The 21,688-nt window shown below is 42.7% G+C and overlaps 1 protein-coding gene across 1 annotated transcript in view; it reads right to left on the reverse strand.

Annotated features, from left to right (window-relative positions):
• Positions 1–21,688, reverse strand: part of LOC138262378 (uncharacterized) — a 269,900-nt gene that overhangs the window by 43,774 nt on the left and 204,438 nt on the right. The window contains exons 33-34 of the mRNA XM_069212276.1: positions 14,481–14,636; positions 11,229–11,362 (exon numbers count right to left, since the gene is read on the reverse strand). Of these exons, the coding sequence (XP_069068377.1) occupies positions 11,229–11,362; positions 14,481–14,636 (290 nt within the window). The remainder of the gene's footprint in view (positions 1–11,228; positions 11,363–14,480; positions 14,637–21,688) is intronic.

Raw genomic sequence — 21,688 nt, forward strand, 5'->3', positions numbered from 1 at the left:
CGTTACCAAAGGTAGTAACATGTTCTGTAGGTTTCTAAATCTGCAAATATCTTTTACCCTAGAGGAATCAGCTTTCTTTAAATAGGTTTACAATACACTATAGAGATGATATACAGTACATGTTTGGAAGTCTGTGGAAAACTAGCATTTCAGGTGTGAAACTCTTGGAATTATTTTGTTAGGGACAACTTACTGAATACACCCCCTAGGCAAGGATGCATCTGAGTTCCAGAATACTGGGCAGTGCTGCAGAAGGCGTAGTTCATTGTCCTTGTAGATGCAGTAAGGAATTTGAGAATTACTGCTGGGGAGAGCAGTTTATTAGTGCCACCTAATTACCTACTGGTAATCATCATTACTCCAACTCCAGATTTGTCACATCATGCCCCATACTAACTGAGGCTCAGCATCTCCTTGGAGACAGACGTTTCCTAACTATTAATCTGTTCCACTTTAAAACACACAACATTTAACAAGTTTTTTTAATTTATTGGTTTTCATGTCTCCCAGTATTCCTCTAGATATACCAACTCCCTACCTCTGTCATCTTGTATTTATATCAAGCCGAGCATGTGGCAATGGTTTAACCACTGAAGGGAGAGAAAGAGCTCAGAGATTGGGCCATAAAAAGCCCTGAACTTCTCATTTCATTCCTTTCTGTAATTGTTTATAAGTATAGTTATCTCCCCAAAAAGTATTGGGTATGATCTGAGACAGAGCCAAAACAACACAAACTGAATCCAATTCTTGTAGCATCACTCGGTTTATTGAAAAGATAGCAAATTGTTGGAGAACCTTGGAGAAAACACTTCCATCAAATACCTAAGAATATTTATTCAGATAAGAAATGTTATGTAGTTTCTGATTCACTGTGGCTTCAAGCCCCTGAGCTTGGAATCTGGTGTAATAGCAATCAGGAAAACCACCTTAGCTGTGAAGAACTTCAAACTTCTTGCCAGCTAGCGAAAGAAACAATTTGGCAGGCTTGACGAATTAAGGGAAAATCATAAAATGTCAAGAGTGTATGCAGCCCATAAGCTTAAAGCATCAAAGCTACAGTGCATAGATACGGTGCATTTCTGGCCTTTGCCGGTGGCACAGCAAGGCACTTGCTGCGCCACCTTGCTCCACAGGCCTTGTAAATGAGGCCTTCAATGAGCATTTCAGTTACTGACATGCGCACTTAGGTTTCTCCAACCCGGCTGTGTCGCACCGACAGGTTGGAAAAACTGTCTGAGCGACAAACCAAGCTGCTTAGACCAATCCTTACGCTGCGCTCATGCTAAGTATAGCATGAGAGCAGTGCAAGAATTTGCGTGGGGAGCCTGTGCAGGTGTCATGAACACCATCAGGAGGGAAGAGGAGAGAGGTGGCTGCTGGCGGCGGCAGAAGTACAGGTGAGTTATTTTTAAATTATTATTTTATTTCTCCTTGAGATTTGCATCGGCCGCCGCTGAACTTTTATAAAAAGTTGGTGTGTAAAATATTTTCCAGATACTAGCTGAAAGAGAGCACTTTTATTGTGTAGTCTATAGGCAGAGTTTACTTGTCAATTGCATAAATAGTTGTTGCAATTATAGAAGAGTATTTCTGCAGAAAATCTATTTTATCGCCCTTGACGTGGGCAGCATCATTTCTGGCATGCGCCTGCAGCATTGACAAACAAAGAGTGAGTTGACACTTTAAGAGCTCGCAGTTAACACTATTTAATAACCTATGTTGCCTTTTTTAAGGTACAGACTTAGGGGGTCATTACGACCCTGGCGGAACAAGTCCGCCAGGGCCGTGGGACGCGGTGGCACCGCCGACAGGACGGCGGTGCCCCGCGGGGCATTCTGACCACGGCGGCTCAGCCGCGGTCAGAGAAGGGAAACCGGCGGTCTCCCGCCGGTTTCCCGCTGCCCCAAAGGAATCCTCCAAGCCGGCGCAGCATGCTGCGCCGGCATGGGGATTCCGACTCCCCCTCCCGCCATCCAGTTCCTGGCAGTTCTCCCGCCGGGAACCGGATGGCGGGAGGGGGAGTCGCGGGGCCCCTGGGGGCCCCTGCCGTGCCCATGCCTATGGCATGGGCACGGCAGGGGCCCCCGTAAGAGGGCCCCTAAAAGTATTTCAGTGTCTGCAAAGCAGACACTGAAATACGCGACGGGTGCAACTGCACCCGTCGCACCTTCCCACTCCGCCGGCTCTATTACGAGCCGCCGTCATCGTGGGAAGGGAGTTTTCCCCTGGGCTGGCGGGCGGTCTTGTGAAGACCGCCCGCCAGCCCAGGGGAAAACTCGGAATACCCTCCGCGGTCTTACGACCGCGGAGCGGTATTTCGGAGGGGGGAAGCCTGGCGGGCGGCCTCCGCCGCCCGCCAGGCTCGGAATGAGGGCCTTAGACTAAAAATGATTATAACTCATCCTGTAGATTGTTGCTTTTCCCAGCTGCTCAAATAAGATTATTTTAACTATTCATTTATTTTTTCACTGGGAACCGATCTTTGTGTAACCAGACTGACTATACCTGCAACCAGCAACACGCCATGATAAATAGCTCGGAAAAGGAGTGGCCACTTTGCCTTCTATACTTGAAAGGTCTATTTAAGACTACAATTGGGTAATAATGAACAGCTATCATTGCTTAGAAAGAGCACAAATTTCTATGTGTACAATGTGGTGCAGTAATATTTATTACTATGGGTTCTTTGCACAGTGCTATATCACCTATATGACCTATATTTCGGTTCTGTTTATGTCTAGATATATGGCAAGCTCCTTCTTAGTCAGTTCACTCCTTCAAAGACTCCCCACAGGCCGAGAACTTCAGATGAACTGTGGTTTTTAGGGTCGAGTGCGCCAGCGCTCTGGCCCCTGTTGTAATTTCTCTGTGGGATTTTATTCACGTGTCACGCCCATCAGTTTGGTTGGTTGGTGGGCTTGCCTTTTAAAATTAGCTTGATTTCATTGGTGAAAGGCATGCATACGTCATGACTTTTCTGGTATGTATGTATGTATGTATGTGGTATTTGTAAAGCACATTCCTACTCACCGGGAGCATCGAATCGCTAAAAAAGTAGAAGATGAGGAAGAAAACAGACTAACAAACCCAACCTTCATCCCGCCCCCTCAGTTAGACCAAAATAATGCTAAGAAAAAGAGTGGGCCAGGAAAAGGCAGGCTATCGAGGAAAGAGCCAAGTCTTGACCAGTTTCCTGAACCTTAAATAGGCTGGTTCTTGCCTAATATTCAGCGGTAATGAATTCCAACCTTTAGCAGCAGCCAACGTAAAAGCTTTGTCCCTCCATCTTGCTCTGTGTGTACGAGGGACCTGAATTCTATATGCTTTAGCGGACCTCAGGTTTCTCTTGGGAGCGTACCAACAAAGCCTAGTGGTAAGATAGCTGGGACCTATTCCGTGAATTGCTTTGTAGGTTAGGCAAAGTGCTTTGAAAATAATACTCTGGGACACTGGAGGCAAGTGTAATTTCTTGAGACTCCCGATGACTGAATTCCACCATGGAAGATTTAAAATTGCTCTAGCTGCTGCATTTTGGACCATTTGCAGCTTATTAATCAATGTCTTCTCCACATTAAGGAGTAAGGCATTGCAGTAATAAACTTTCGACATTACTAGAGCTAAGACAGCAGAGACTCTCCATTCCTGCTTAAGGTAAGGAAAGATTTTGCGAAGCATTTTGATCAGCCAGAGGCTTGTCTTCAGAGTATGATTTACGTGATTTCTGAAAGACAAGTGGTTATCAAAGAGAATGCCCAGGGTCCTACTGAGCGTAGTAGATGCTGGAGGAATCCCACAGTCTGCTGGCCACCAACCTGAGTTCCATAACTCTTTTGCAGGCCCAAAGCAGAGAATTTCTGTTTTAGTGGCATTCATTTTCAACCAGTTTGTCTTCATCCAATTGCTGACACTTTGCATGCAATCGCTAAACCGATCCGCAACCTCCTTCCAGGGTTTTGCAATCGGAATAATAAGCTGAGTATCATCAGCATAGGAGGTCCGGATAAACCCAAACGATCAAATGATGTCAGCCTACGGTGCAACATAGAGGTTGAACAAGGTAGGGCTTAAGGATGAGCCCTGAGGAATCCCACAAGGCAATAAAAAAAGGGGAAGATCGAAAATTGCCACAGGTTACAGTTGTCCATCTATTAGACAAGAAGGATTCTAAAAGCTTAAGGGCTCGTCCTCTAATTCTTACTTGACTAAGGCGAGACGTCAGTAAATAAGGAGAAATCGTATCAAATGCTGCTGACAAGGCCAACTATACTAGAATAGACCCTCGGCCATTATCGACCAATTTCCGGATCACGTCAGAGGAAGAAATCAAAGCAGTTTCTGTGCTATGCGCCTTTTTGAAGCCATGTTGTGACGAATCAAGGCCTCCCCCAGCCACTAGGAATTCTGCTAATTCCTTATTCAGCAATTTCTCTAGAATTTTGGCCTGAAAGGGAAGAAGCGCTATTGGCAGTAGGTTATTTAAGTCTTGACTATCCCCATCTAGCTTTTGTTTTAATGGCATAACTATAGTTTCCTTCCAGGAGGCGGGGTAAATACCAGTCTAACACCTCTTGGAAGATCAGGACTAAAGCCCGAGCCATCAGGTCAGGGGCTAATCTAAAAATGAACGGGGGCACGGGTCCAGTGGGGAACCTGACTTTATTTCACAGATCATCGTTTTAACATGGTCCTGAGTAGGGGCATGGAAGTCCGTTAAAAGTGTGTCCTTTACATTAACATCTGTGACCGAATCCACAAAGGATTCCCTGGAAATCACAAGAGGATCAAAGGTAGCATGTATTCAGAGAATTTTATTTTCGAAGTGCCCTGCGACCTTGCCACAGAATTCCTGGGAATTCTCCAAGTCCCGAGTCCTGAGAGGGGTGGATAACGTTTTTATCATGTTAAAGAATTCTCGGGGGCGTTTACTACCTCCTTCACTTTAGCGGTATAATATTTCAATTTGGCTAAGAAACGTGCCACGTTGTAGGCATTGAGAGCAAATTTTAATACTGCCTTCTGCTCCGGGACTGGGTTCAGTTTCCACTGGCGCTCCTGTTGCTGATAGCTTCTCTGCAGCCTCTTTAGTTCACTAGAGAACCATGGTTGACTAAACTTTTTCCGGCTACCGGACCCCAAAACTCTGGGAGGGGCCAGCTTCGCCATAGCCGTTTCCACGCCTTGATTGAAGATGTCGAGTAAGGGCCGGGCCAGCTTCTCAGCAGCTCTGTCCCAGCCTTCTTCTAAGGTGGTGACTAATTGTTCCCTATTAATCTGCTTTGGTATTTAGCCCTCCTCGAGCACACCAGTAAACTACTGAAAACATACGAGGCTACTTGTTTTCTGCATGGCTCCTGGACTACTTTTTCTTTTTATTTCCTATGCAGCGTGATCTCGCTGGGCAGTAGTCGAGCTCCTTGCATGACATCGACCCTGTTACATGGATATTTGCACTTTTGACGATATGTTTGACTGCAAGCAAACTTCTGTTTCCTTTTGTGTGTCTCCTTCACACCCATGGAGCTGTCGGCTCACCTATGTGAAACCTTTACTTTTCAATTTATGTGGCAAAAAAAGCCCGGTTAGGAGTTTACAATGCTAATAGCTTTAACTCTAGCAAACACAAGACCCATTGCATTGCAAATGCTTGTTATTCAAGTGGTTCCAGTGCTCTGGTTCCTGCATCTGGAGCAGTCTATCTCTGCTTTCCATCCAGTATGAGTATGATGGATCACTGAGAAATCTCAGTAACATGCAGGATGTTCTGCACAATAAAACACCCATCCTGTTTGTGGTATTACCTCCACACTATAATCTGTACAAAGAAATGAACATAAATTAAACACAATGGGTATTTGGATTCTATCATTGGCCCGTTCGCAAAAAAACAAACAAATATGCCTAACACAGATATAGTTTGGCTGTTACTGCTTTTAGGAGTATTTGTAAACTAGCAAAGAGCAAGGCAGAAAAAAAGGACTGCATTTTGTTGGTAACACTAAGGGAAATGTTTAAACAGAAGGTAGCTCGATGCCATGTTGGTGAAAGGGAGAAGGCTTTGGATGATGAAATAAATATTTTACTTATCATCCATGTTGTACAGTAAGAAAGCCCTCCACGCTGTAGAGTAATAAATCTTTTGTATTGGCAAAATGTGCCTTGTCGAAAAGGCATTGATGCTAAGATGCCAACTGAAAAGTCTCATTTATTTATGTATAACAACAAGTTTGCTAGTATAATTGCCAACAATTAAAATTAAAGTAATTTTACAAAGTAAAGTGCTGGGGGGGGTGAATCTGATGTATGCATCTGTGGCAGGCATTTATTGTGGCACAACGTGATGGCATATACATGTGTGTGTCACCAACTATACACACCTATGCGTCATGGAGCTACTTTGGCCATTTTCTTTTTTCATCATAGTTTTAATGTACTGTTTGAAGACAGCGGGCAGCCATCTTGCAGCAGTAAATAAAACAAAACATAAAAATTGCACAAAAGTGCCTTTTTTGGAAAGGTGTGGCATGGGGGCAGTTAACACATGTACACATCATGGAGTTAGACTGATCAGTTCTTTTTTTCAATTTTTTTTATTTACCATTCCATGATGGTGGGCAGACATTTTGGAATGGTAAATTTAAAAAAAGCATAAAAAGTATCCAGATTTTGTTTCATGCATAAGAGTGGCTCTTTGTGCCTTAAACACAAAGACAATAATGGTTTAAAAAAATTAGATGGAGAGAAGTGGAGGAGCAATGGTTAACAACGAGGGGTTTGGGAGCAAGAGCGTAGTGGGGTGTGGTTTGAGGAAAAAGAAAAAAAGAAAAATTCCAAAGGGGGCAGGGAAGCGATGGAGAGTTGTAGGGTTGGTGGAACAACACGGAGAGGGAAGGGGTCAGAGATGTGAGGAGGAAAGCAGCACTTGGTATAGCAGGCAAAACAGTTTTTCCCTGAATGTAAGTAGTGGAAGGATACATGTCACCCCATCATTAGGGTGGTAAAGAAGCTATGCTCCAGGAGACTGACAAAGGCAAGAAAAGCCACTAAAGGCGCAAGCACATGAGATTGACGAGAAAGCCAAATTATAATAAACAGCAGGCTGATTAAAGGCCCACTGTAAGAATTGGTAATAGGTTTTTGACAAGACAGCAAAAAAGCTGTCATAAATCATGACTTAAAAATGTGTAATAAGAGGGCAAGGAGTGTGAGTTAAAATCAGTAAATGAAAGGGTTGTGAGTCATCGTGATTGTGATAGGGCTGCGTTTTATATGCCTGAAACAGGAACTCATCTCACAGAAAATGACCCTGCCACATCATAGATTTGGAAGCTCCATTAGCTTCCAATGGAGTTGCTGCTATCTTGAATCAGGCACTTCATATGGTAAAACCTCACCTCTAACCAGCAACTCATAGCATCTGTGATTCTGAACCCAATTTTGACATTCCAAGCACCAAACTGAGTTTTGGTGGGCCAACACCACTGACTGCACCCTGCACCATCCGCTGCCACCATGAGAACTATCTGGTTCCCTGTGAAAGCAGAGATGCTGGAGCAACTCTATTGACAAGTAGGACTTGCTACTGACATTGCACTGCAAGTAGCAACACAATAGACAGACGTGCATAGGACGCCTCTTTCTCTCCCACTGGATAGGCTTGCATACGTTCTGATCATTGGCTTGGTTTTGGACACAAACATGACTCAACCTTTTGTACTGCACAGACTTTAAAAATTGTTACATCAAATGAAATAAGCCCCCAAAGTAGAAGCATGATGGGACTGCTGAATGCATTGTTTCGATCCTGGATGCAAGCCTTGCTCTGTAACTCAATAAATTCATCCTCCAGACTCTTATATATTACATAACAAAACAGTTGAAAATTGAATGTGATTAATGTAGGGGGATGAGAACACCGGAAACTACCAGGAAGTGTCTGTATAACCGCATTAGTACAGTAAACCTTAGCCAACTTTGATACAACAGGATAAATAGCAAAACCTCTACCCTCTCTACCTGAACGTTTATTAGCATACTGAGGATTTGGAAAACAAAGAGACAAATTATACTGTATACCTGTGGGCCTGAGTATGGACAGTGTCATACCAAAGGGCTCACAAACTGTTATTCTTTAACATATATTGGCCAGCAGCTTAAGGATCTTTTTCAAAGAGGTGTAACTAGGACATTTGGATCCAAGGATGGAGACAAAAGAAATCAGACAAAGGAAAAAGCCTTCTCAGTTGGTCTGCTTGATGCTTTTGAGTCTTGGAAAGTAGAGTACCCTATAGTTTGGGCCACATTTGCCAAGCTGATACACTTTGTATCTCCTAGCAGTTCATATATAAGATTTTTTGTATGACTGTCCATCCTCATCAGGGATCCTAATTATTACCAAATCATCTTCATCAGGACATCTTGATAATTACCTAATGTATACGACTAACTCTAACACTTCACTTACAGTGAAGGCCATCATAGAAGTGACAATGCGATTTAACCCCTAACATTACCTTTCCTGCTGTAATGAACTTGCTACAACACATTCCCTTACAATATAAAAAAAATGTGTTCCGCTCCACCTACACTCACCCTAACCTTACCCTTATTCAATCCGTAACCATATTCTAATGCCTGCCTCTGACCCTAACTTAATCATAGCTCCAATTATAATGATATAGCTCATTTGTTAATTTACCTTAATTGTAACCTTCACAGTAACCCTAAATCTAAATGCAGCCCCATGCAATAGAATGATTAAATTGTGTCATACAATTTTGCAGGGTTTTTATCAAGCAAGATCATCCATCATTATCTTTGAATGTAGGATATCAATAACAAAACTGGTTTGTCATTAGCCTTCGATAGTCAGGACGTACTGAAAGGTAAGGGGTCTGCACACATCATGACAGCCCATAGAGAGAAGATAGCAGGTTTCCGTGAGAGTCAGACACTCAAGGAATTGGAGGCTATGGGCCAGATGTATCATCACGGCCCTTTGCGATTCGTTAATAGTGATTTTTAAGAAATCGTTATTACCGACTCGCAAAGTGCCATGTATCACATTTGCGATTCGGTATTAGCGATTTCTTAAAAATCGCAAATGCTATTACCGAATCGCAAATTGCGATACCGGCCCCATTCGCAGCTATGGGCCTGTTGGCCCATAGCTGCGAATTTTTTGCATTTCCAAAATCGCGATTTCTGAACCAGAAATCGCAATTTTGGAAATGCTCAAAGCCAGGGTGCTGGGGGCCTAAGGCCCCCTCTGCTGCACCCCAAAATCATTTTTTGCAACATGTAAGGTACACACATGCCAAAAGGGCATGTCTGCTTTACATGTTCAATTTAAAAATGCAGTTTAACTGCATTTTTAAATTTTGCACCAGGTTACCACCTGGTTGCATGTCATGTTGCATAGCATGTGCAAAATGCCATTCTACAAAAAATCACAATTTGTGATTTTTTGCAGCATCGCCTTGCGACCTGGATTTTGCGAATCGCAAATTGCGACTCCCAAAATCCAGGTCGCAACGCAAGAAATCGCAATTTTAGCGATATATACTTTGTGGTCTGCGAATGCTTTTCATGCATTGCAGACCACTATTTTGCACTCGCAAACGGCCGAATTTACCGATTCGCACCGTTTGCGAGTGCAAAATATTGTCATACATCTGGCCCTATGTGTGCAAAGTCCTAAGGCCAACAAAAACAAATTCAGCAAAAACAGTAGTAAGACAGAGAGTTTGGCGGAAGACCACCCTATGGCTGACAGGTCTAACACTGCGTAAGAAAAGCACCTGATGACAAAACATTAGTAAGTGAATCTTACATAGGCAATAAATCAAGAAAATGTTATCAAAATGGCTTTGAAATTGTTTTCTTCAATGGAATAATAATGCAGTGCGCTGGAAAATATAACTTGTGCTACTGAGGAGGCAGGCCATTCCCAGTGAAGACTACAACCCCCAAAATATCATACAACGTGTTTTGTTTACCTGACTCAAAAGAATTGTGACTAATTAAATCAATAAAATCCGAACCCCTTTTTAAAGACTAGTTAATCAATCAATAATATACTTTATTTGGCTTGATTTACAGAGCTATAAAAGCACAACAAACATCAATACATTCAAAAATGTACAGCTAAAAACTGATTCTAAATAAAGCTTTAAAAAAGAGGTCGCCTCATATTCACTTTTAAAGATGTTCGGTTGTCAGATCCTCCATGGATGTCATAGGTAAAATGCCACTACCACAAATTACAGCGAATTGTAATTGTTGTAAGATCATTGCCAATTTACCGGATCTAAAATTGTGTTGCTGAAAGAGGGATCTAATACATAGCATTCTTGGTGCTTTATAAAATCCACAAAACAGTGTCAAATATAGCATGCCTTGAGGCGGGTGGTTATTGCTGGGACACTTAACTAGAGCTTTTGACCAGCCATGTCTGCATGGATCATTTCAGCAAATTAAAATATATCTTTGCTTGCTATTCATAATTTCAGCTAGATAAGGCTGGAGGCCACTCTCAGGTATTAAAGATGAGTTATAAAATATGCTTTATACTGTGCTTATACCACATGATATTGTACTGGTTGGAATCAAGAGGGGCGAGTAATCTGTTCCAGTACTACGGTGCCTTGTGCTGTTAGTGGAAAATCCAAATCAAAAACCAGTGACTTGAGCCCTTGTTTTATTTTTAATTTTTCCGGGCACTGAATATTATTTTTTATTTATGCTTCATTCCTAAGTAAATACATTTTAACTGTACAGCAGGTCCCATAATTGCTGAATTAAGACAGAAATGGATGATGCATCAATCACCAGTTGTACCTTGCATATGTAAAGCACTTCTGGCAACTGAAATGTGAAAGAAGTTGAATGAATCTTTGGGAGCTGGAAAGTTAATATAGTTTAGTATTACTTTAAAGTAATAATGTATTGGAACTATTTTCCAAGCATGCAATGCACTGTGTTTGATTAAACCACTACTTGTAGAAAACAGAGAGCGCTTATTTGTAGAAGTCTGTAAAATGCTGCCCCTCATTTGGTCCATAGTGCAGAAATATGCATTCCTCCCAAGGGCACAAAAGCCTTTGAGGGTGGACAGAGAATGTGGGAGTCCTGTCTTGAAAATGGAATACACACCTTTGCTCTTCTACCGAGCAAAGGGCACAGGATAACAGTATAAAGCAATTACTATCCAGGAAGACATTCATACTTACGAGATATCAGTGTCGTTTATTGTTTTAATCGTCTCCTCCGACAAGGCACATATATATGGAGCGAGAACTGTAAGGACTGTCCCATCCAACCGCGCATTAGTATTTTGTTGATATCTTTGAACGAGGGCTTGAACCTGCAGAAAGATACACTTTAATATTTGTCTCTTAAGACAACCCAGCATGATCTGCCATTCCATAAAGGTGCTGGCACCAGAAGCAAAAAAACAAAAAACAAAACCTCATATTTTTTTAACATAAATAATGAGTACTATGCCTACTTTGCGTTCCAACATACTATTCTGTATAGTCTCATCCGGGATTCATCCTTTGTGAAACAGTCTGTATCAGTGGTTCCCAACCTGTTGTCCGAGGACCCCTGGGGGTCCGCGCCTGCTTAGAAAGTTAAATAATATTACCATATTAGGTCCTCAGCGTCCAGTGATGACTCAGTGGGGGGTCCCTGGATTCCAATAATGATTCAGTGGGCACCCCGAGTTCGAGCAATGAAAAAGTGGGGTCCACAGAAGTCAAAAGGTTGGGAACCACTGGTCTATATTGTTGATGCAGTGCAATGTTAAATGTGACGTAAGACAGGGCAACTACATATGTCATATAATTAATGAAAAGGTCTTCTAAACATGCAGCGGTGGGGATTAAAAAATAACCAAAATACCTGCAAAATACCTAGGTTACTACTAGAAATTGCAGGTATGACTGCAGGGTGCATGCTTCTTCCTTTAACCTCTGACATATCTACTCAAGTGAGAGAACACAGAGGATGCAGGGGCCTGGAGGAATTATACACCACTGGACAGCCATCATTTCAGGCCTACAAAATGCCATAGGAACGTTTTCATTTTTTGCCTTAGAATGCCCTCATATTTCCCATCAGCATACATATTTTGATGTACAATGCTGGAAGGCGTTTTGCTTACCGGTTGAATTCTATTTTGGCATTTCTTGATGCTCAGAGTTACTCCTGAAGTGGCCGTCGGACGAAATACTAACATTATAAAACAGCTATTCTAATAAACGTAAAATATTGCGTAATTTAAGCCCATGTGATTTCAAGCAAAAACAAGGAAGATGGGGGGCGGGGGGGGGGGGGGGGGGGGGAGGGGAGGGGAGGATAAATCTATTCCAGCATAGAAAAGTTGCTGCGGGTAATAATAGTTGGTAGTAATGTTTGTGGACGTATGAATAGCATCACACAGCATTGTCGTGGTAAAAAAAAAACAGTTGGTACAAGAAAAGTAAGAATTGTGGCATTCTAATCACTGGGTCACGGGTTCTTCACCATCTTAAAAAAATGTTCTGTACAAATTAAACCATTTTTTTCCTCGCCCTCCAATGCAATAGACAATGTCTGGGGACATTAATATTTTGTGGGCGGTGCATATGGCATTTTCATACATCTCCAGTGGACGGGCATAAAGAATTGGTCATCTATTCTTACAAACACAAGGATGTGAATGTCGGCGGTGGTGGGGCTGATTGTGGGTTAAGGGGAGTTCAAATGCGTTTGTTGAATTTCATTACAAGATATATTATGGAAAACCAATATTCATGTTACCGGGAAAAACCCCAACAAAAATATATTTCAAAAGCTGTTGGAGGGAAATCACTAGATAAGTACTTAGGTAGGGGCGTTCTTATGAAACCATTTGACTTACTAAAGTGGAATGTTTGACAGGGACAGACATATTCCAAGAGTTAAATTAATATGTTTCAAGAGTTAGATGTGTTGCACAGGAATAGTAAAAAAAAAATGGGCCTAAAAATCATCCATGTTCAACTTATTTGTGTTCACAAATATAGAAATATTGTTTAAAAAAAGCAGGTGTTAGCCAAACTTTGAAAACTAAACAAAGAGTCTGGGTAGTAGATCAGAATCCTAGTGCTAAGACCAAATCACATCAGTCGACTCCACCCCCGCCCCAGTATACTTAAAATTAAATAGAGGTAATCGGAAACAGAGGTGCACGACTTTTTATATAATAAAACAGTAAGTACAGGTTGTTAACTGACACTGTTCCAACTTCTGTAAAATCATCTTTATTCATCACTTGCAACAAAAATGCTTCTTAAGTTTTTTCTTTCAATAGTCAATAGACAGAAATATAATAATTGTACTGTGTGTGCAACTACAGCTGACACATGTTTTGCAGTCAACCTGCTTTTTCAAGGCACAGTGTGTGTCAGAGGAATTACCATCATACTTTCCTTTCGATTTCTCCAGATTTAGTCATTCCCTTTGGCACATATGATGGCCCAGGGTTTTTTTATATAGATAATTCAGTCAAGTGCCTGACTACTGTATATGTGATGGGTAAAAAACTAGGATGGCCGAAGCCCTATTAAAGGAAAGAAGCATGGCCTAAAAGTGAATATTTTTGAATTTACAACACTGCCCCTGAAAGGAAGTCCACCAATGTTGAAAATGGGAGCCTACTTTTAGAGCAATTTAAGGACCTATAATAAAAGAATCCATTACTGGTCGTGAGTGTCAATGTAAATTACTAACTTTGGGGAGATCAAATGGAAAGTTTGACTGTAGTTCCTCTGACAATACAATAAGTATGAAAAAAGGGTTCACCACAAAACACGTGTTGGCTGTAGCTGTACGCATGGCACATTTATTATAATTGTGTTAAATGAATGTGAAATATGTATAGGAAGACTTTTTCATTAAGTGATGAATGAAGAAGTCCGAATAATCATCCTTTAAAGGACAGTCTGTATTCACTACACTTTATAGCCCGCAGTAGTGGGCTGCACTGGCCATTAAAGGCCCGCTCCAGCATTAAAGGGAGCAGTACTTCAAAGGCTGGCATAGCCCAGCTATGGCAGGCTATGAGACTATTAGAATATTTCGCCACTAGAGTGCAGAAAGTTGTAATAAATAAAACAAAGGCCTCCTGGAGCCCAAGGCCTTTGATCCCAGCTGTTGCTGTGTGAAAGATATTGGAATTTTGGAGGGTTGGGCTTTTACCAGCCATTAGAAGCCCGGAGCACTCCATTGTCTTCAATGGAGCTCACAACATTCCAATGTTCTAATATTTTATAACGTACAAAATCGTGCACCTCCGTTTCAATGCGTAACTCTGTCAAATTTGGAAAATGAAATGCTAAATTTTACTGGCTAAAAATGCAGGAGTAACTAAAAAAATCTCAACTTTAGAAAATAGGTTTAAAAAATAATGCTTGATAATTAACATTTAAATTAAATCTCATTGCTTGCTCTTGTCTTACCTTGGCTGGGTCATTTTTCCATGAGGTTTTTTCAAGCAACGCAGCTAGTGTGTCAACGTTTGTGATATTCCATCTTCCAATTTCGTATGGGCTGTACATTCTGGAGATGTTGCCCAGCTGGTTAAGGTATTTATCATACGAAGTATTTGCAAATATCTGTTAGAAACATAGCAATTTGAAAGTTTTTTGGGGGGGATTATGTGTTTACAAACAAGATAATTCAGTTTGTCTTTATATTCATCAACATGGTGGCGTTGTGCAGGGGAGTAGGCAGCAACATAAACTACACTCCCAATTTTCGACCATTTTCCGAATAGTATTGAGGGGTTGAGTGAGGTAAGCTGCCTTGAACCCGAGGAGCAGCTCCATAGAGGGGATTCTGAAAGTAATGTTCTAAATAGTGTTTTTTACATCTCTATTCTAAATTATTTTTACCCTTCTTCATCCTTCCTCCTCTCCATCCACCCATCAATCTGTACTTCTCTGAATACTTCCATTCTTCTCTCTCTCTCTCCCTCCATCCATCCATCCATCTCTGCATCATTTTGTATTTTTTCTAACTTTCTCTTACTCCCTTCCTCTACCCCTCCCTCCTTTCCTTTTATGCTCACTTGCTGCAATTGTTTTCTCACGCCGAATCTCCGTTGTGCTCCTCATTCAGTGATATTTATAAGCATCTGTGTAGAGATCAGCGTCTCCCATCAACATCAATGGGCCATAAACAACATTTAAAAGATTTTATGTTACATACATTGCAAGAAGTTGGATTACTGGTTGGGAGGGGGTTGAAAACCTTCTCAAGCAGCAACCACAGTTTTTCCCAGGGTGAAGTCCCACATTACCCCTAATTTGTGTAGCTTCGCACAGAGCAGTCAGACTTAACTTAGAGACAATATGTAAAGTATTTGTGGAACACTACAAGCAGTAACACAGTGAAAACACACAACAAAAGGACCCCACACCAGTTTAGATAAAGAGAGCCCAATTTATTAAATAAAGTAAGACTAAAACAAAAAAATCCCGTCAGTAGAAACAGAGTTATGAACGTTTAAAGTTTCTTGTGAAAATAGCGGCAAGAAGAAGAAAGCACTAACTCTGGAGATATGGTCACTCTTGACCAGGTAAGAGTCACAACTCTCAAGCCGACTGCAGTGGAGCACAAGTCAGCCACAGTCACCAGGTTAGGCCGGCTGATAGCTACCTTCTCAACTTTGTGCCAAGAGTCCTGTGTGCTTTGGAGAGGGTCCAGAGGAGCAAGGAGAGTGCTGCGTGAGGCTGTCGGCATAACGAGAGGAGCAGGCCAGGTGTTGTGGATGACAGTTCTGGAGCTCCGCGTTGGCGGTCCTCATGAGGGGTTAATGCTGCAATGCGAAGGGTGGGGATGTTGACACTTCATGTTGGTTCACAGTGCGTGCAGCAAGGTCTCCGTTCATGGTCACAAAGAGCCTAAAAGCTTGAATTCAGCTCCCTTGAGCCACACAAAGGATCCAGGACCTGTGGGGCCCCACTTGAGGGTCAGCAGGTTTCTGCATTTGGGTCAAGTGGCGGGTGTAGGATCTTAGGGAGCAGGATGTCAGCAGACTAACCCTTGGAGTCACTCTGGCATCCTGGGTTCAAGGGTGAAGTTGCAAGTCAAGTTCTTCTCACCCAAAAAAAAAAGTCAGCAGGTCAGGGCAGCAAAGAGCAGCACAGCAAGGCAGTAGTCCAGCAGGGTGGTAATCTGTAGAGGGGGAGTCCTTCAGCAGCTCAGCAGTCCTTCTTCCTGACAGAGTATCCACAGGTCCAGAAGTGTAGTGAAGAGTGGCTGTCTGAGGTCCAGTATTTACACCCATTTGTGGCTTTTAAGTGGGGGCGAAACTTCTAGATGTTTCCCTTTGAAGTTCCCAAGCATCCTTCCTTTCCTGTCCTTGTTCCAGACTAACTACAGGGGGTATGCAGCTCGTTCTGTGAAGGCAGGATACACCCTATTCAAATATAAATGGGTCTGAACCCAGCTCCACCCTCTCATCCTGCCAGTGGTGACCCATCCAGTCACACATAAGCTCCCTATTGTGTGTGGCTGTCTAGAAGGAATACACAAAGTCCAACTGGCAGATACACCCAGTCATGTGACCAGACACAGTCTGCTGGCATTAATGACCACATTTATGGGGATTTGGTGCAGAGCAGAGCAGCAAGTTACCTTGCTTCACCGTCCTACTCCAAAGTGAAAGGGCAGGAATTCACCTTATTTATGCAATACAGTGCATTTCTGTATTTTCCTTCTGCACTGGGGCCGTTTCGGCAGCCCAGCACCAACGCAGGCACCCTGGCACTCTACTGCAAGGGTGCCTGTGTTGTTGCCAGGATTGGTTTTGCGCAGAAAGGGACCCTTTCCTGCACAGAAACAATCCATAGAGGTGTTTCCTCTTTCTATGTGTGCTGCAGAATACAGTACACATGGCAAGAGGAAAAACAAGGAAAAATAACATTTCTCCTTACTACGCCTGGCCTGGGGATGGGTGAGGTTTTGGCACATCCCCAGGTTTTCAGGATCTCTTAAATCTGGGCATGTGACAGAATCCATGGGTGTTGCATGGGAAAACCCACTGCAGTGCCCATGGAACACCTCCCTGGTAAAAAGTAAGGCGATACCGCAACTTGCACTGCCTCGCCTTACTTAAAGTGGCTTTGCATGGCCTGATAGATATGATTTTGTAGTCTGCGCTGACAGAGCATCACAAAAAGTGACGCTTTGGCGTGCTCATAATTATGTCCCTAAGTGGCTAAGGGAGGAAAAGCTAACTTTCCAAAAGAGGCATTTTTGAAATTGTAATTTAAAATCTGACTTCACCTAAAGTTAGAATTTCTCATTACAATTCCAAAGACACCAAACATAAAGGATTTATGTATTCCCATTTGAGAATTACAGCTTATTAAATGTAATAAAGTAACTCCATTCCAATCTTATGGGAAAGATAGACCTTGCAGTAGCTGAAAAACAAGTTTGAGAGTTTTTACTTATAGGACATGCAAAACTTAAAGTACATGTTGTACTTTTTGAGTACATTGCACCCTGCCCTCTGGGCTGCCCAGGTTCTACCCTAGAGGGTGGCCTATATGTACTAAAAAGGAAGGCTTTTTGCCTGTCAAATGATTTACTTTGCCGGGTCGACAAGGCAGTTTAAAACTGCACACACACAGGCTGCAATGGCAGGCCTGAGACATGTTTAAGGTGCTACTTAGGTGGCTGGCACAGCCAGTGCTGCAGGCCCATTAGTAGCATTACATTTACAGGCCCTGGGCACAGGTAGTGCCACACCACTTTATTATGGATTTACAAGTAAAATAAATACGCCAAATGGGTATAAGCCAGTTCTACCATGTTTAGAAGAGAGAGCACAATCACTTTAGCATTGGTTAACAGTAGTGAAGTGCACAGAGTCCAACGACCAGTGAAAACAAGCTCAGCCAAAAATGGAAAGTAAAGGCAAAAGGTTTGGGGATGACCCTGCAGAAAGGGCCAGGTCCAACAGACATGGTCTAGTGACACCTGCTCCCACTTAAACTGCTAGAGTGCGGGATGGGAGTTCCTTTTGCCACAACGAGATCAGGTTAAATGCAATCAACATTTATACTTCATTAAATTGGAGAGTGGGTGGTGCTACATAACCATACCCACCCTCTACCCTACTACGGGCATACCCTCTTCTCTATGCCTCGGTGGCACTGTCTTTTGGCTCTTTTCTATCCTTTTTCCTTAAGTTAAGCAACTCTAGTAGGTTGAAACAGTTGCCAAGTATGCTTAATCTTGGGTGGGGGTTTAAAAAAAGATTTGAAAACATCTAAAATTCACTTAAGCTTCTAGGTTAATCTGAATGTTTAATGTGCTCCTAAAGATGCTTGAAATTTAAAAATAGTTGTTTCACTATGCAGACACTTCATATATCGAGTTTGTACAAGTGAGCAATCCTCATGAATTTGTATACTGAGTTATGGAGAATTTGTACTACAGTTATAATCAAAATCCAACTTTTCTGCTGCTAGCTCTGCTTGCTTTCAATGAAAATACAATACAACGATTTTAAATAATACATTTTACTGCCACTTAGGTAAGAACAAAGGACAATGGATTAAGACAATTGGTGCTCAGATGACACAACTCAAATTCCTATTCCAACTAAATAACTATAGTTCTAAAATTGAGGTGATATTAGAGTAAAAACGTCTGAATCAAAAATGTTGTGCCCCAATAAACAGGGGACACAAAATATCATGTGTCATGCACAGATATGCAAAAGGAGAGGGTCTGGGTGTTGACGCTCCCTATTGCTGTAGATTCCATGCTCCAGCTGCTGAGGTTGCTACATACAAGCTCACCTGTCAGGCACTGTTCTTGCTACCGTTGAGGAGGGTTTGGTTCCCCCGGCTTAAGAGTAAGCGCCAGATGAAGGGCCTTACTGAAATCCATTGGCTGCTTCCATGAATGAAATGTAGTGCTCAGAGGAAAAATACATTAAATAACCTATTGAGTTTTCCCAATGCAGATCGTTGATTTCTGTGACTTCACTGGCAGACATGGGTGAAAAACTGAGAAATGTTTGTGGCAAAACATTTGAGCCCTGCCAGAAACACACTCTATCATTAGGGTTAATTACTATTACCATGCTTCAAACAGCAAGTGCTCCGGGTCTCTTATGCTGATATGACTGAGAACTATGGACAGATGTCAGCATTTATCTGATTACTTGCCACAAAATTGCTGACAATGCTTTGAAAGAGTAATTTGTGAAAGGTGACTTCCTTCTAGTCAGGTTTTCAGCTCTGTTAAAGATCTGGTCGAACTAGCTCTTCCTGGCTATCTTCCCAGGGTAATGTTAAGATCCTCTTCATGGCTATATCTTATCTCTTTGGGGGAAGCTGCCCAGCTAAACATATTAAATATTCCGTTGACATGTTCTACTCTTTTCAGTCAACAACCCAAAGAAGAGATACAGACAATGAAAAACAAAACTAAGAATCATAAAGCACTGGATCTGAAAGATTCTTGAGGTCGTAATTTGGTTAGGAAGATTTCAGGTGCCACTCTTGACAGTGTTTAATCCCTTTGTAGACACCACCAACATCAGAAACAGCAACAGCACTATTATTGACATAGGTATGCATACCATCAGAGACGAGGTTCAAGAAATAACTAATTTCAGAGTTAATCCCCACCCTCCCGGCTCCTCATGCACCCTCCATCAAACAACAACTTTTTCTCCCTCCTCCATCATTTAGTATGATGGGGAGAGAGGCATAGCACAACCAGAAGAATGGCAAAAAAATCACAAATGCAAGATAACCGTTGTAAAAATGTCTACTTACTATTTTTCAAAGCACCTTTATTGACTATACAAGCAAATCTGTAAAGTTCCATCTTGGTGAATTGCATGAGTAGACAACATCACTTATTAAAAAAAAAATAGAGAACAAGTTGCTCTTTGGCACAAGGGAAAATGTAATAATTCAAAATTGCCTCTGCATCTTGTGAACAAGTGGTTCAAAAGAGAGAATTTCCACACTGTAGCGAAGCATCAATTTATTCCACATTTTGAGTAGGGACTTGGATATCAGAGGGAGTGTAGTCTTTGAAGCTCACTGCTTTGATATGCCACTTCCCTAGCCATCCTCTCAGGGAGGGAGGTGCCACCTTCTGTCCAGGCAGGCCTTTGTTTTTGACTACTGGGAGAGTTCACACCTCCTGGCAGAGGGTGAGATTCCTGTCTTGGTGGCTGCAGACGCAGGCTGTCAACCAGGCCACAGGAAAGGCTGGGACAACAAGGTGGGTAACCTCTAAGGTAGCCACCTGGGTACATGCGGCATCAAATCTAACATGGGCAACAAGTTGGGTTTGATGAGACAAGTTGTTTGATACCAAACATGACACTTTTCACTAGGACCATGATGGAGCTGGCAACTGCAGGATGCCCAGGTGCCAACACATTATCCTATAGCCCCCTGACCACTTAATGGAAAGAAGATACTATAGGGACATACAATCAATTATATGTCCACACTTTCAATATAGTGTACCCTGCCTCCTGGGTTCAGGAGGTATACCTCATGGGTGACTGATGTATATTAAAAACCTTGCTATGTCTTGCCACTCATGGTGATGGCAAACTCACTGCTTGAACTGCTTATGCAGTTTGCAATGGCAGGACTGCTGTCATCTTTGACTTGGGTCACTTAGAGTTGCTCATTCAGTGCTTCAGGCACTGGTGACCCTTTTACCTCCCATGCCCTGGATACCACTGGTACCATTTACCAGGAACTCATAAGAGGGTGTAAGACCTTGCCAATTGGGGTTACCAATTCACATGCATCATATTTTATGGAGAGAGCACTGGGGCCTGGTTAGCAGGCCCCAGTGCACTGTCAGAGTCAAAACCATCAGCATCGGAGAAGAAAATGTGGGGGTGACCGTACAAAAAGGGCACATTTTTGCATTGCCACTGGTTGTCCACACTCAGCCTTCATGCAGTGGTCGAGCCTTCCCTGGTAGGAGACTGATGGCCATCCGCCCTTCCACATTATGCAGAAATCCGATTTTTTTGGAGGTGGTGGGATGTCCAGCAGTGAAGGCTAAAGCCAAGTGTAAATGCGATAGTGATCAGAAGGCCTCCCTTATCCTTTACACCTTACAGCGGTCACAGATGAGGAAAGAATGTCCAAATAGCCCAGTAACCAGATCTCTCCCCCCTCTTGATCCTGGAGATTCAGGGTACTGTGGGTGTCAAGGAACTTTCGTCAGGGGTTCGGTCTTCCCCAGTCTCAATCAGTATTCCAAAGGGGGCTGTCACAGTTCCTAAGATCCTCCATTTGCCTCCATTTGGATTGTCCGTACACAACCTGTCAATTTTCAGGGATCTTCATTCAGCCAGCAAAGTGGGAGCCATGTCGGATGTCTCTAGATGCTGGGGACACTGCCCCTCCACGGCTTATGTGAATCTCCAGTGAGCCCCTCACTCCTCTTTCTCCCAGAATCACAGCAGGTCATATAGGGCCACTCTCCAATGTCTCTGTACAGCAACCTCTGCTCCCCTTCAGTCATCCACCAGCTCCAGCTACGCTTTTTCTCCACAGAGCACAAGTTCACTGCAGGGTCTGAGACACCAAACCTCAGCAGCTATCCTTCACCCCCCAGGCACCCTGTGGGATGGAAGGATTGGGTGGATGGACAGCAG

The sequence above is a fragment of the Pleurodeles waltl genome, chromosome 10, assembly GCF_031143425.1.
Source record: "Pleurodeles waltl isolate 20211129_DDA chromosome 10, aPleWal1.hap1.20221129, whole genome shotgun sequence".
Taxonomy (NCBI): domain Eukaryota; kingdom Metazoa; phylum Chordata; class Amphibia; order Caudata; family Salamandridae; genus Pleurodeles; species Pleurodeles waltl.